We start from the raw sequence: 13522 nt of genomic DNA, 5'->3' as shown, positions 1-13522 counted from the left end.
GTACAGGAGCATTGAACACGGGCTAGTATGGGGCTGTAGCTCAGGGCAGTCTCTCTCTCTCTCTCTCTCTCTCTCTCTCTCTCTCTCTCTCTTGAGACAAGGTCTTGTCATATAGCTCAAACTCATGGCAGTCCTCCTGCCTTAGCCTTCCCCATGCTAGGATTCATGGGCATTCACTACCACACCCATGAAAGGTACATGCTCAGTGGATACAAAGTCATGTGTAGGTTTTATGTCCCACCACCACAAAAAAAAAAAAAAAAAAAAAAAAAAAGGGATGGGGCTGGCATGATGGAGGAGAAAGGATTCAGTGAGACCTCTTACCACTGCAGTCTAAAGTACCAGAGAACATGATAGCAGGACTCCAGAGTGCTAGCTGCTCACTCCTTCCTACTCAGGCCGAGTTACAAAGAATAACAATGGCTCAGATTGAGAAATGCCCAAACCTGGAGCCTCAAAGAACGGAAAGTCAACTGCAGATCTCCTCCCATCTGAACTGGGAGTAAGCCCAGGCTCTGGAAACTGCAGTTTTCTCAACCTCCTCAAGGTCTCTCCCTTAAGGATTTCCCTTGCTGGGCTGGGAGACGGCTCAGCAGGTGAGAGCACTTAGTGGTCTTTGAGAAGACTGAGGTTTACTTCTCAGCACCCACATGGGAACTCACAACTATCTGTCACTCCAACCCCAGGGGACCTCATGTTCTTTTCTAGCCTCCCTGGACACCAGACACACACATGATGCACAGATATATATGCAGGCAGAACATCCATACCCATAAAATAAAAATAACTGGGGCTGGAGAGATGGCTCAGTGGTTAAGAGCACCGACTGTTCTTCCAGAGGCCCTGAGTTCAAGTCCCAGCAACCACATGGTGGCTCACAGCCATCTGTAAAGGGATCTGATGCCCTCTTCTGGTGTGTCTGAAAACAGCTACAGTGTACTCATATAAATAAAATAAACCTTAAGAAAAAAAAAATTCTTCCCAGTGATAATAATCATCCAAGGGAGAAAAGACCCAGTGAAAGGTGCTGTCATCCAAATCCATAACAAAAGAGCCTGGAGTTAAGACCCCGGAGAAAGAGAGAGCACAGAGGCCAGCAGACAGATGATGAGACTCCTTCTCCAAAACTGTCTACAGAGGATGTCACTCCGTGGTAGGGCGCTTGCCCAGAATGCAGACAGCTCAATTCAATCCTCACCATCAGAAAATCAGGAAAACCAAAACAAAGCTGTATTTAAACCACGCTGGAGTCATACCTGTAACCCAGTGTCCAGGCTTACACCTGTACTCCCAACCCTTGCATGGCTAAGGTGGGAGAACTGCCATAAGTCCAAGGTTAGCCCAGGCTCTGCAGTGAGTCCCCAGCCAGCCTGAGACTGTATAATAATAATAATAATAATAATAATAATAATAATAATAAACCAAGATACCTGCTTGAGGAACTAGCTGGCAAAAACAAACAAAGAAAACATGATCCAACCTCGCAGTGCCTGCAGCTGTTGGCTTAACCAAGCCTTAACCCTGAAGCCTGCAGCAGTAGACATGGGTGAAGACTGCCAGACAAGTAGAATGCCCCTCCTAAAGTCCATTCAGATATGTCCCCAAACACCCGCGGACAATAATTATAGGACACAACCCAGACCTCTGAGGACAGTGGGACAAGGAAGCTACTCTCAGAACTGCCAACCAGGGGTTGCCTGATGGGCAAGCAAAGGGATAGTCATACCTTACAGCTGTTCTTGCCAAACAGTATCTTTTTAGGTGATAAAGATCAGCTATCCTGCTCTGATTGTTCCTCCTCCTCCTCCTCCTCCTCCTCCTCTTCCTCCTCCTCTTAAGTTTCTTACAGTTCTAGAGGTTGGTGATCGCCTCGCTCATGGTAGGCAAGTGCTGTCCTGCTGAGCTACTTCCCAGCCTTCCTCTAAACTGCCTATCTTGCTGCAGTTTCCCTGGCCCAGGCATCTTTTATGTGGTGTTCTCAGGGCAGAAAACACAAGGAGCCATGGTCTAACCCGATGGAGAGGGCAACAGATCAATATCATGGTCTTGGGCTCATATGCAGTGATGATGGGTGAGCTTCTCCTTACAGTGGGAAGGGTGAGAGTTTCTGACCCAGGAGAGCGCAGAAGGAAATTTAGATGAGAAGCAAAGTCGAATGAGGGTGACTTAAGACTGAAAGTGTCCCCCCAACATTGCCTAAGTTGAGGCTGGTGACTGTTCCTTGCAGAGGACATCGAGGAGCAGCAGTGTGACCTGCAGTAGCAGGACCTGGACTAAAGCTGCCAGCCACATAGGACATCCTCTGAAAGTCCACTCAGGCATGTCCCTGAACATTGACGGACAGTCAAAATATAGGAGATACAAATTCAAATACTGCTGGGTTCTTCCGGAATATTCCTCAAGTGTTTTTTTCCTGTCCTTCTCCATTGCCATGATAGCCAGAGGATAAAACCACACACTGAGGGCAGCAGAATAGAAGAGCAGAGACTTCTGCACCACTCCTAGATTTCCTTAGCCAAAGAGGGAGACTTTCTGTTAGTTTCTATCACTGTTACTAGTTTTCTAGAACATGAGTGAAGCGCAGAGACCACTCAACTGAAACCTAGAGGGAAGCGCGCTAAAAGCAATCACCAGAAACACTGGGGCTGAAGCGGCTTTTTCAGAATAGCCATGAATATCAAAGACAGATATGCTAAGAGAGAAAGATAAACACCCATGAAAGGAAACCTTCCACAGAGTGACAGCAGGTTATCCTCAAGTCACTGGCAGAGCTCTTTGTCCTAGCCAATGACAGGGTCTTGAAATTATGGGATGTGGCCCTTGGACCATTAACAGAAATGAAGAACAGCGGGAGGAGTGGCTGGGTGTTTTTGTCCTGTTCTATAGATTTCAATCCTTAAGCATCCATGTCAAAAGATAAAAACTTGTGTTCTCACTTAAAAGTCTCTTCCTTTATTCCAAATGTGCTTTAAAGTATTTATTGAGTGGAGAGAAAAGAAGGGATGTTGAAAGATGAAACAGATGTTGAATCAACGGTTTTCTTCCAAGTTCTGGCAGACAGCAGGACTTTATGTGTCTGTTCAAAAGAAGTATGCTTGCGTTTTAAACATATCTTCCTTTATTCCGAATGTTCTCTTACTTACAGATATATTATTTTACTTTTTAAAAGTATGATTAGCTCATCAGAGATTATAAATTATAAATATGTTCCCTAGTAAGATTAATATAAATGATCATAAAAAATTATAAGTAATTTTGAAATAAATCACTGTACCATAATGAAGGCAATTATGTGGCATTTGAAAACTGTTCACCCATGAAATTTTTGGAGAACATTTCAATTTTCTTTAATGTAAATTTCTCTACTCCTTCAAGTATATAGAATATAGCATGAATTCTAATCATCTGAAGATAGACTGTATTCAAAATGAAAATGAATATCAATTTATAAAGTTTTATTTCCCTAAACAAACAAAGGAACAAAATTACATACGTGGCTCAAACTTCAGCTCTCCCGCTGGCCCTGATGGAGCAATGCCTTGTTGAAATTTCTTCTGTTCCAGCTGCTGTACGGCCTGGTAAGTAGAAACAAAATATAAAAGTACTGCTTGATATTTTGGGTCATATATGCAATCTTTGGCTAAGCTTAACGACCTGAGTCTTTGTTCCTAGAACACTCTCCTGGACATGAATGCTGGGTGGTTGTTGTCTGACTTCACACAGACTCAGAGTGGAAGGTAGGTCGTGAGATGGGCTTTAAGGCAGAGTCCACTATAGGTCATTGGTTCTCTGGGGGTCCCTAGCAGCTCTTCCTCCAGCCTGAGGGTGTACCTGTGGTTTTCATACACATTCAGTCACCCCTCTGACAAAGATCTAACCTCATAGTAAGGCTCTGTGGTGCACACCTACAATCCCAGCCCTTGGGAGGAAACATCAGAAGGTCAAGAGTTCAAGATTATCTTCACTATACAGAGTTTGAGGCCAGCCCTAACTACATGAAACCCTATCTCAAAAGCCAATTAAAACAAACAATTTGGTCTCTTGTGTAGACCTGCTTTATGAGAGGTATTAAGTAATGATTTTCCTTACTCAAGGATTAAATAATTTTGTCCCAAAACACTGACAGCTGCTTAACATACCTAGTTTGTTTTTTGGGTTGTTTTGTTTTGTTTCACATGAATGTCTTGTAATCCCCATGGGTTTTTAGAAAAGGCAACCTGGCCCCTTATCAAACTGTAATCAAGATTTGAAACATGGTTGAGAGGGCCTACTAAACAATACTGGTTTTTTTTTATCCAGTCTGGCCAGCTGATGGCACTCCTGCTTGGCTCTGTTCTTGGGGCTGGGCATCGTCAACCCTCTGGTCTCATTCACTGGGAAAGGTCTAATAGCCTTAAAGTTACCCGTGGCAGAGTTTGGGGTATAAACAGGTAGGGTAGGTCTCTGACCAGGCAATAAGGAAACCCACCTAAGATTACTTAAGGAGATTTTAGTCCTTTAATGGCCCTGTTTATGATGTTCAAAAGCAGCTTTAAAAGCTACAGGTGGAGCTTTGACCATCAGAAAGCAGCATCGATGGTAAACTTGACAAGATAAGGTCTCTAGCTATCTAGAAGATAAAGCTCAGGGCGTGTCTGTGAGGAAGTTTCCAGATGGAGTCAATGGATGTGGGAAAAGCTACTGTAAGTGTGGGTGTTGCCGTTCCATGGACTGGGGTCCAGGACTGCATAAAAAGGAGAAAGCAAGACAGGTACCTCCGTCCGTCTGTCTTTGCTTCCTGATTACAAACACAGCGTAAGCAGCTCCCTCATTACTACCCAGCGTGCCTTCCTTCCATGACAGGCTGCACCCCCAACTGTAAGCCAAAACAAACCCTCCTTCCTGTAAGTTATATCCCCCTGGTACTGTCGCAGCAACACAGAGTGTGACCAATACAGTTTGTCACCCTGAGTGCTGCCTAAGGGACACAGATGAGTTTTCACCCCACCCTAATCTTGTTTATCTTGAAGACGACAAGGCATGTGTAGGTCAGAAGGTCCCCTCAGGTGGGCTGACAAAACCGGCTGAATCCAAGATGGCTGCCAGTGTGATGTCAGACAGCGTGATGCTGAAGGACACACTTGCCAGTGTCATGGAAGGAGCCATAACAGGAACAAAAAGAGGTGGTGCCCAGATTTCTGGAAAATCTATACTTACACCCAGAAAGGACATGGACATCTTCTGTTAGGCTAGAGGTTTGGGGACAAAGCCAAGATGGCATGGGCCAAGAGGTCCCTACCCTTGCCTTCTGACCAGGAACCTGTGCTTCTAAAAGCCTGTGCAAAATACGGGACAAAGCCAGCTCCTAGTTCCAGGTTCCAAAGTGACCAATGGACCTAAGACCACCCTACAAGGCCCTAAACTCACCCCAGTACCTCACCATTGCACCACCACCTCCCTCCCCTCCCCTTTAAGAAGCCCCTACCCTAACACACACACACACACATACAGACTGGGACAGATGATTTGTCATTTTGCCTCACTTTTCCTGCTCTTTGCCAAAGCTACAAGTTGTCTGCATTGCTCAGCTAGCGTGACATGTTCTCAATGATTCCACAACTCCAAAACAGAAAACGTGTAACAAAACTAGTTTTAAAACACACAAAAATTTAAACTATGACAGCTTAGTAGTTAGTTCATCAAGGCATACTATAAAAACACAAGGTTAGCATGATATTAAGGATCAGAAGTGCCAGGCCAACCCTGGCTACCTGAGAACTTGAAATAAATGAATAATCAAAAACACACCACCACAAGATGGTTATGGTACACGCCTTTAAACCCAGGACTTTAGAAGCAAAGGCAGATGGATCTCTACACATCGAACTCCAGGACAGCTAGGATCACAGAGAAATCCTCTGTGAGTTCGAGCCAACCTGATCCACAGAGTGAGTCTCAGGACAGACAGGGCTACACAGAGAAATGTCTCTTTGGGGTTTTTGGTTTGGTGGCGGTGGTGGTTTAGGGTTTGGTTTTGTTTTGGAGGGGGGTGGTGGGTTGTTTTGGTTTGGTTTTGGTTTGGATTTTTGGGTTTTTTTTTTAATCTTTGTTTTTGTGAGACAGGGTTTCTCTGTATAGCCCTACCTGTCCTGGAACAAGCTCTGTACATCAGGCTGACTTTGAACTCACAGAGATTAACCTGCCTCTGCCTCCTGAGTACTGGGATTAAAGACATGTACTGCCATCACCCAGAAACCCTGTCTCAAAAAAGCAAAATAAATAAACAATAAATAAATAAATAGCACAAAAAACATGGGCTTTTGGCAAAGCATCTAACATCTGGTTTGGGTTTCTTGTCCCACTGGAGACCAAGCCCAGGGACACCGACATGCTAAGAACACTCCCTGCCTTTGAGTTATACCTCCAGGACCTAATTTGGGGTTTGTTTATTGTTTGTTTTTACTTATTTGAGACAGGTTTTACTCTGTGACACAATTGGTAGCTGGACTCAAACAATCCTGCTGTCTCAGTCCCTTGGATTCCAGATGAGCCTCACTTCAGGGGAGCCACACCCCTCGGTGTCTACCTGATGATACTCCTGCTTCTGCGCCTCGAGGTGGTCGTGCTGCCGCTGCAGCTCCTCCTTCTGCTTCTGCAGCTCATCTGCCCTCTTCTTGAGCTCGCTCTCTTGAATAGCAATAATGCTTTCATATTCTTTAAGCTCTTCCTCAGTGAATAACTGTTGCTGGTCCAGTGTCTAAAGGAAAAGGGAAGAAAATAAGGCGGCCAGGAACACAGAGATGTTTGTGCTCAGCCTTAAAATTCCAGAGTCATCACTGTACAAAAGAATATATGTAACATGCTTTTGGGCAAAATAAGAAAATATATGTTAAGGCATGGTGGTTCATCCCTATAATGGCCTCCAAGTTCAAAGTCAGCTTGAGCTAGAGTGAGTTCCAGTCCAGCCTGAGCCATAAAATCCTCTTAAAATACAAAACAAACAAGTGAAAAGGATTCATGCCCAAGTTAGTGATATGGCTTCCAGAACATCCTGGGCTATGAGTGAGTGAATGGGCGAGTGATCAGAAGTGAGTGGGTGGGTGGGTAAACAAAGGAACGATGGGAGAGGGGGAAGGGAGGAAAAAGTATGTTTATCAGTCATTTCTTTTTAACTAATTGATTTGCTATATTTTAAATATTTATTTTATGTTATGTGTACATGTGCGCGTGACTGAGTGTATTTATGGTACCATATGCATGCCTGGTGCCTGTAGAGGCCAGAAGAGGGTGTTGAATCCTATAGAACTGGAAGTATAGGCAATTGTAAGTCACCTTGTGTGTATAGGAAACCCAGCCAAGGTTCTCCACAGGAGCAGCAAATGTCCTTAACCACTGGGCTGTCTCTCCAACTCCTGTTCATACTTTTAAAAACTGTTTCCTTTCTGATTTTTGGAGACAGAGTTCCATATAGTTCAGGAAGGCCTTAAACGTGATGTGGATCTGGTGATGACACCTTGACCCTGACCCTCCTGCCTCCACCTTCTAGGTGCTGAGATATAGGCACACATGACAGACAGCACATGGCCTATGTACTTTATATTTATTTGTGTTACTGGAGACTGAACATAGGTAGGACCTTGCACATGACCATGGGGTGTTCTACCACTGAGCTACACTCCCCACTTCCCTTTTTTACCACCACCACCTTCTTTTCACTTTATACTTTGACAAGGTTTTACCAATTTGCCCAGGGTGGCCCTGAACTCATTCTGTAGCTCAGGGATAGCCTTGAATTTAGAGCAATGTTCCGACCTCAGTCTCTGGAGAGTACCTGGGCCAACAGATTTACATCACCATTTGAGCTTCTTCTACAGATAGAGTAGAGGTGGTGGATCAACGCATAGCCCAGAGAAGACATGGGTGTCCTACTCTATCTCTTTAGACAGGGTCTTTGAACTTGGAGCTAGTCTGGCTGACCGCAAAACCCAGCAGTCCTCCTCCTCTGCCCCTCCCCCAGCTGCAGGGTTACAGGTGTGTGTGACCACGCCTGACTTTTCACAGGGATTCTGCAGATTTGAACTCCAGTTCTCACACTTGCACACCAAGCATTCTGACCCCCTGAGCTATCCTCCCAGGCCCCAGCTTCTTTTATAATAGCAATAAAATATTGGAGGGTAGGTCCAGTGGCTTATGCCTGTAATCCCAGCCCTCAGGAGACTGGGGCAGGAAGGCTATTTCAAAGGTGAGGTTGAAACACACTCTCAGAAAACAAAAACATGATGGTGCATGCCTGTGATCACAGTACTTGGGAGGTGAGGCAGGGAGATCCCTTAAGGCCATCCTTGGCTATGTGAGACACTGCTTCAAACAACATTAACGAAAACATACCTATACAGTGTATAACAGCTGACTACCTACTTACACCCCAGTTCCTGAAATAATGACCCCTAGATTAGATTATTTATGAAGAAATGCCTAGATAAGCTTGATCTTATTCCCCAACTAGCTTATAACTTAATCAATCTGTTTATTCTACTCTATGGATACTACATGGCTAGTTACCTCTCTCGGTTTTATGCATCTGTCTCCTCAGAGTTCCGGGCGAATCTGTTCCCGCACCTAACTCTATCCTGGAGTCCTCTCTTCCTACAAGAATTCCCACCGATTACTTCCTTATGCTAATGGGCCATCAGCTTTTTACTGACAGGTGATGCTTCCACACAGTACACAAGAGAGTCTCTCTACAGTAAAGACAGCTCAGTGCGTCCTTTAATTCTAAAATGTACCTATGTTTTAAATTTTCAGTGGTGACTTTTATTTTTTTTTAAGATTTATTTATGTATATGAATGAGTATACTGTAGCTGTCTTCAGACACACCAGAAGAGGGCATCAGATCCCATTACAGATGGCTGTGAGCCACCATGTGGTTGCTGGGAATTGAACTCAGGACCTCTGGAAGAGCAGTCAGTGCTCTTAACCGCTGAGCCATCTTTCCAGCCCCTTTTTAAAATATTTCTAATTTGAGGACTAGAGAGATGACTCAGCAGTTTGGAACACTGGCCACTCTTGCAAAGGACCCAGGTTCAGTCCCTAGAAAACACATGGTGGCTCACAATTGTCTGTAACTCCAATTCCAGGAAATTGGATACCCGTTTTCCTCCTCCTCAGGCACCAAGAATGCACAGGGTATACATGTATACATACAGGCAAACATACACATAAAATAAAAATAAATAAATCCTTTTTTAAAGAAAAAAGATTTCTAATTTTACGCAGTATGATCATAAAAAAGATAAATTGTTAGAACGTTTTCCAAGGAAACAAGGAACTATTATTTTATAGTGACACTTTATATCAAGCATGAATACTGTAAAATTACACAAACAAACATAATGAGGAATGACAGTTAAAGGCAGGACCCAATCAATGGGACAGAGCTACTAGAACCTCGTGTCCCTGTAAAGTTGGCCTTCTTACCTCCCAGCTATCGGGCTCTAGGAATTCTTTCTTCTCTGTAGCTCTCAGGAATTCCTCCAGAGTCACCAATCGATCTTTGTTGTTATCAATCTGATAAAAGGGAGATACAAAGGCAACATAAATAAATCTTCCATGTTTTTAAGGTATAAATCTTCTTAGGAATGCTACTTTGTAAACATTCAGCTAATTATTATTATTATTAGGAACAGGCTAACATACACAGAAACAGGAAGGAGAATGAAGAAAAGTACACCATTTTCATAGACTAGAGAAAAACATCTTCCTTTTCTCTCAGAATTAAAACTTGAAAACGCAAGCTATCCATCTACCTGATATGCTCAAGACCAGCACACTGCGTCAGTAATCTGGTTGGTTAGGTTGTCATGGCCAGTGCCGTCACCACAATAAATATAATCCAGCTAGACCCAAGTGCTTAGACAAGAAAAAGCCACCACTCAGGACCAGCTGTAAAGGCCAAGAATAAAGCAGGTAAGGTTAAGATGCTCAACCTACTGGTTTCTCAGGCATGGTGATACGCTTTCCAAGTCAGGGCCTCAGTACATATGGATCTGCCTATGAAGACGAGTTCGACCTGACCTCCTGCTGGTTCCTCTGCCTCTGCCTCTCAAGTGCTGAGATTAGAGGCATGTGTGGTGATCTAAAGAAGAACGGTTCCCATAGGCTCATATATTTGAAAGCTTTGTCATCAGGGATGGCAACAGTGGCACTATCTGAGAAGGACTAGGAGGCGTGGCTATGTTGGAATGGGCATGGCCTTGTTGGAGGAAGTGTGTCACTGGAAGTGGGCTTTGAGGATTCAAAAGCCCAAGCCAGGCCCAGTGTCTCACTCTTTCTGCCTGCAGATCATGATGTAACTTTCAATTACTTCTCCCACACCATGTCTGCCACAAATGCCATTATGTTCTCTGCCATGATCATTCATTCATGTGTGTATGTGTGTGTGTGTGTGTGTGTGTGTGTGTGTCTGAGAGAGAGAGAGAGAGAGAGAGAGAAAGAGAGACAGAAAGAATTGTCTTGGCCATGGTGTCTCTTCAAAGCAGCAGAGCAATGACTAAGACAGCATGTATGTACCACCACACCTGACCTGCCTGATTCAACTCTTTTTTTTTTTTTTTTAAAGAAATATATCTAAGCCAGGCAGTGGTGGCACACACCTTTAATCCCAGCACTTGGGAGGCAGAAGCAGGCGGATTTCTAAGTTCGAGACCAGCCTGGTCTACAGAGTGAGTTCCAGGACAGCCAGGGCTACACAGAAAATCCCTGTCTCAAAAACACCAAAAAAAAGAAAAGAAAAGAAAAGAAAAGAAAAGAAAAGAAAAGAAAAGAAAAGAAAAAGAAAAAGAAATATATCTAAACCACACTACAAATATATCTAAGCAGAAGTCAGTGGCCTCTCTAAGTCCTCTTCAATGCAATTTACAGTTCTTGGCAAACTCAATTACAGTGGTGAACTTTAATGACCAAACAAATTCATTTGACCCTGGAGCTATAAGACAGGGTCTCAGTTGGCAGTCCAGGCTAACCTCCACTCTACAGAGGCCCCCATTCAGCACTGAAAGAGCAATATTCCTGTGGGAATCACTGAAGCCAAACAGCAGCTACCCTGGGGCTGGACAGAAGGCTCAGCACTTGAGAGCATTTACTGTACTTGAAGAAGACTGGGGTTGAATTCCCAGAACCCTCTTGGTGGTCACAACTTCTTGTACTTCTACTTCTGGTCTATAGAGCACATGCGCTGATAGAGGGTGTCGCAGTCACTCAAGGAATGGACGAGGGCAGGAAGGCGACCGTGGCCAAGGATAGCCCAGCTACTGCCACACTCATACTGGGGATTCCAGGGACTCGAAGAAGATGGTGTGAACTGTACCAAAGTTCCAAGAGCCAAGTGCTATGAGGTCACACTGCACTGGCCAGCACAGTGGTGCCCAGACAGGTTGGAGGGCCCTGGAACAGTGGAGGCTACAGCACTATCAGCATGGGTTATGGAGAAAATAAAAGATCACGTCTGCCCTCTAGTGGAGAGAGTGATCCAGTACAGAGATGAAACCTGACCCAAGAGACACAGGGGAGTCAACAGCAGGAGGGTCTTTGAAGAGACAGGCCAGTACTCTTCCTGTATGAACGAAAGGGCTTTCAACAGGAGCAGTAGCCATGATTACCCACACAGCAGATACAAGGCAAAATAAATGGGCAGAGAGGAAGAGAGTCTGGAGGATTTGGTAGGAAAGATGGGTAATTCTCTTGTTTGCTCCTCTCTCTGTAAAGCACTGGAAGAAAGGGAAGAAGTAGAGGGGCATTTTGAGGTTTTAAGAACAAAGAATAGGAATGGAGGAGTTAATGGACCAGGGATTAGCATGTCCAGGCAGAGGGCCTCTTAGTGACCTGGGGTCACAGTCTGGATTTAGTGAGCCAGTTAGCATGCTTCTGTGTTAGTCTCCATCACATGTCTCTGCTCCAGTATGGGAGCAGGCGGGCGGGTGGGGGTGCACAGCAGGGTCGCACACTAGAACAAACACTGTGCCAAGGCACCTGTCCTGCTCACACCTGCCAGTCACTTAACGACAGTACTTCACAGGGTGCTGTTTCTACAATCCCAAGTCATGGGAGAAAGAAAAACTCACTCACAAGTCAAGTTTTTAAAAAGTCGGTTGCTCTAAAAGACAGAAATTCAAATTTTAGGTCTCTGTGATGGTTTGTGCTGTTACTGCAATTACTGCTCCTAGCTTATAACAAATAGGGTTCTACATCCCTGCCTGCAGCTATGCATGTGCTGCTGAGACAGTCTGTGAGAGGTACCATCCTCTCCTCACTGACTGGAAACACTTCAGGCAGTGGGAAGTGAGCAGACACGGGCCTTGGCATAGCTGGGCATTGGTCTTACACTCCGTGAACAGGCCTTGAGCTGCTCATGTTCCTTATGTCATCCAGTGAGGGATCGCTCCTGAAGCCTGGGAACATAGGACACGGAAGAGCCAAAGCACACTAGGCACAAGCTCAGCTGAGCCAGCCCTACCTTCTTGTACCCTTGAAGCACATGGAAGGCAAACAAGAGGTAAATACTTATTGTCATAATTATTAAAGTAACAGAACTTGGGAGATGTCTTAGTATAGGCTAAGTATCCATTATCCAAAATGTGGGGGACCAGAAGTGGTTTTAAATTTTAGAATTTTTAAAATTAATTAATTTTGGATTTGATCCCAGTACATGGGAGGTACTTGCAGGAGGAGCTCTGTGAGTTCGAGACCAGTCTGGTCTACAAAGACAGTTCTGGGACACCAGAGCTACACAAAGAAACCCTGTCTCAAACCCTGCCGCCTGCCAGAAAAATTTTTAGATATTTGCAAATACATAATGAAGTATCTTGGGATGGGACCAATTAAATAGGAAGTGGAACTATTAGCCTTGTTGGCTAGGTGTGGCTTTGTATGAGGAAATGCATCATTAGAGGGTAGGCTTTGAGGTCTCAGACACTCAAGTCTAGCCAGTGTGTCACTGTCACTTCCTGCTGTCTGCAGATCCAGACATAGAACTGTCAGATTCTCCAGCACTGTGTCTGCCTGCACATTACCATGATGATAATGGACTAAACTTTTGAACTGTAGGCCAACACCAAGTAAAAGTTGTCCTTTATAAGAGTTGCCTTGGTCATTGTGTCTCTTCACAGCAATAGAAATTCTAAGACAGACCCCAAGATAAAATTAATTTATGGTTCATGTATACAACTTATACATATAGCTTGAAGGCAATGTTATAAAATAAAAAATTTTGTGCAAGAAACATAAAAAATTCATGGTATAGGCTTTTCCACTTCTTGCATATTTTTCAGTGATCAAAAAGTGTTGAGTTTTGGAGCATTTTGGGTTTCTGACAAGGGCTTTTCAACTCATAAAAGCTTATCTACATTAAAAAAATGTTAACTATACATCATTGTTTTTTCACTACCCCAAATGTTTACTGATGATCTATAGCAGTAGCATCACCTTATAAAATATTTAAAGTGGGGCTGGTGAGATGGCTCAGTGGGTAAGAGCACCAACTGCTCT

General features: G+C 44.1%; 1 protein-coding gene across 1 annotated transcript in view; it reads right to left on the bottom strand.

The window, feature by feature from the left end:
- Positions 1 to 2929: 2929 nt before the first annotated feature.
- Positions 2930 to 13522, bottom strand: part of Nucb2 (nucleobindin 2) — a 37307-nt gene continuing 26714 nt past the window's right edge. Inside the window, exons 11-14 of the mRNA XM_021206370.1 lie at positions 9458 to 9547; positions 6566 to 6736; positions 3494 to 3575; positions 2930 to 3076 (exon numbers count right to left, since the gene is read on the bottom strand). Coding sequence (XP_021062029.1) covers positions 3069 to 3076; positions 3494 to 3575; positions 6566 to 6736; positions 9458 to 9547 — 351 coding nt within the window. The 3' untranslated portion in view covers positions 2930 to 3068. The remainder of the gene's footprint in view (positions 3077 to 3493; positions 3576 to 6565; positions 6737 to 9457; positions 9548 to 13522) is intronic.

This window comes from Mus pahari, chromosome 1 (assembly GCF_900095145.1).
Source record: "Mus pahari chromosome 1, PAHARI_EIJ_v1.1, whole genome shotgun sequence".
Taxonomy (NCBI): domain Eukaryota; kingdom Metazoa; phylum Chordata; class Mammalia; order Rodentia; family Muridae; genus Mus; species Mus pahari.
This window is presented reverse-complemented; position numbering and strand designations above follow the sequence as displayed.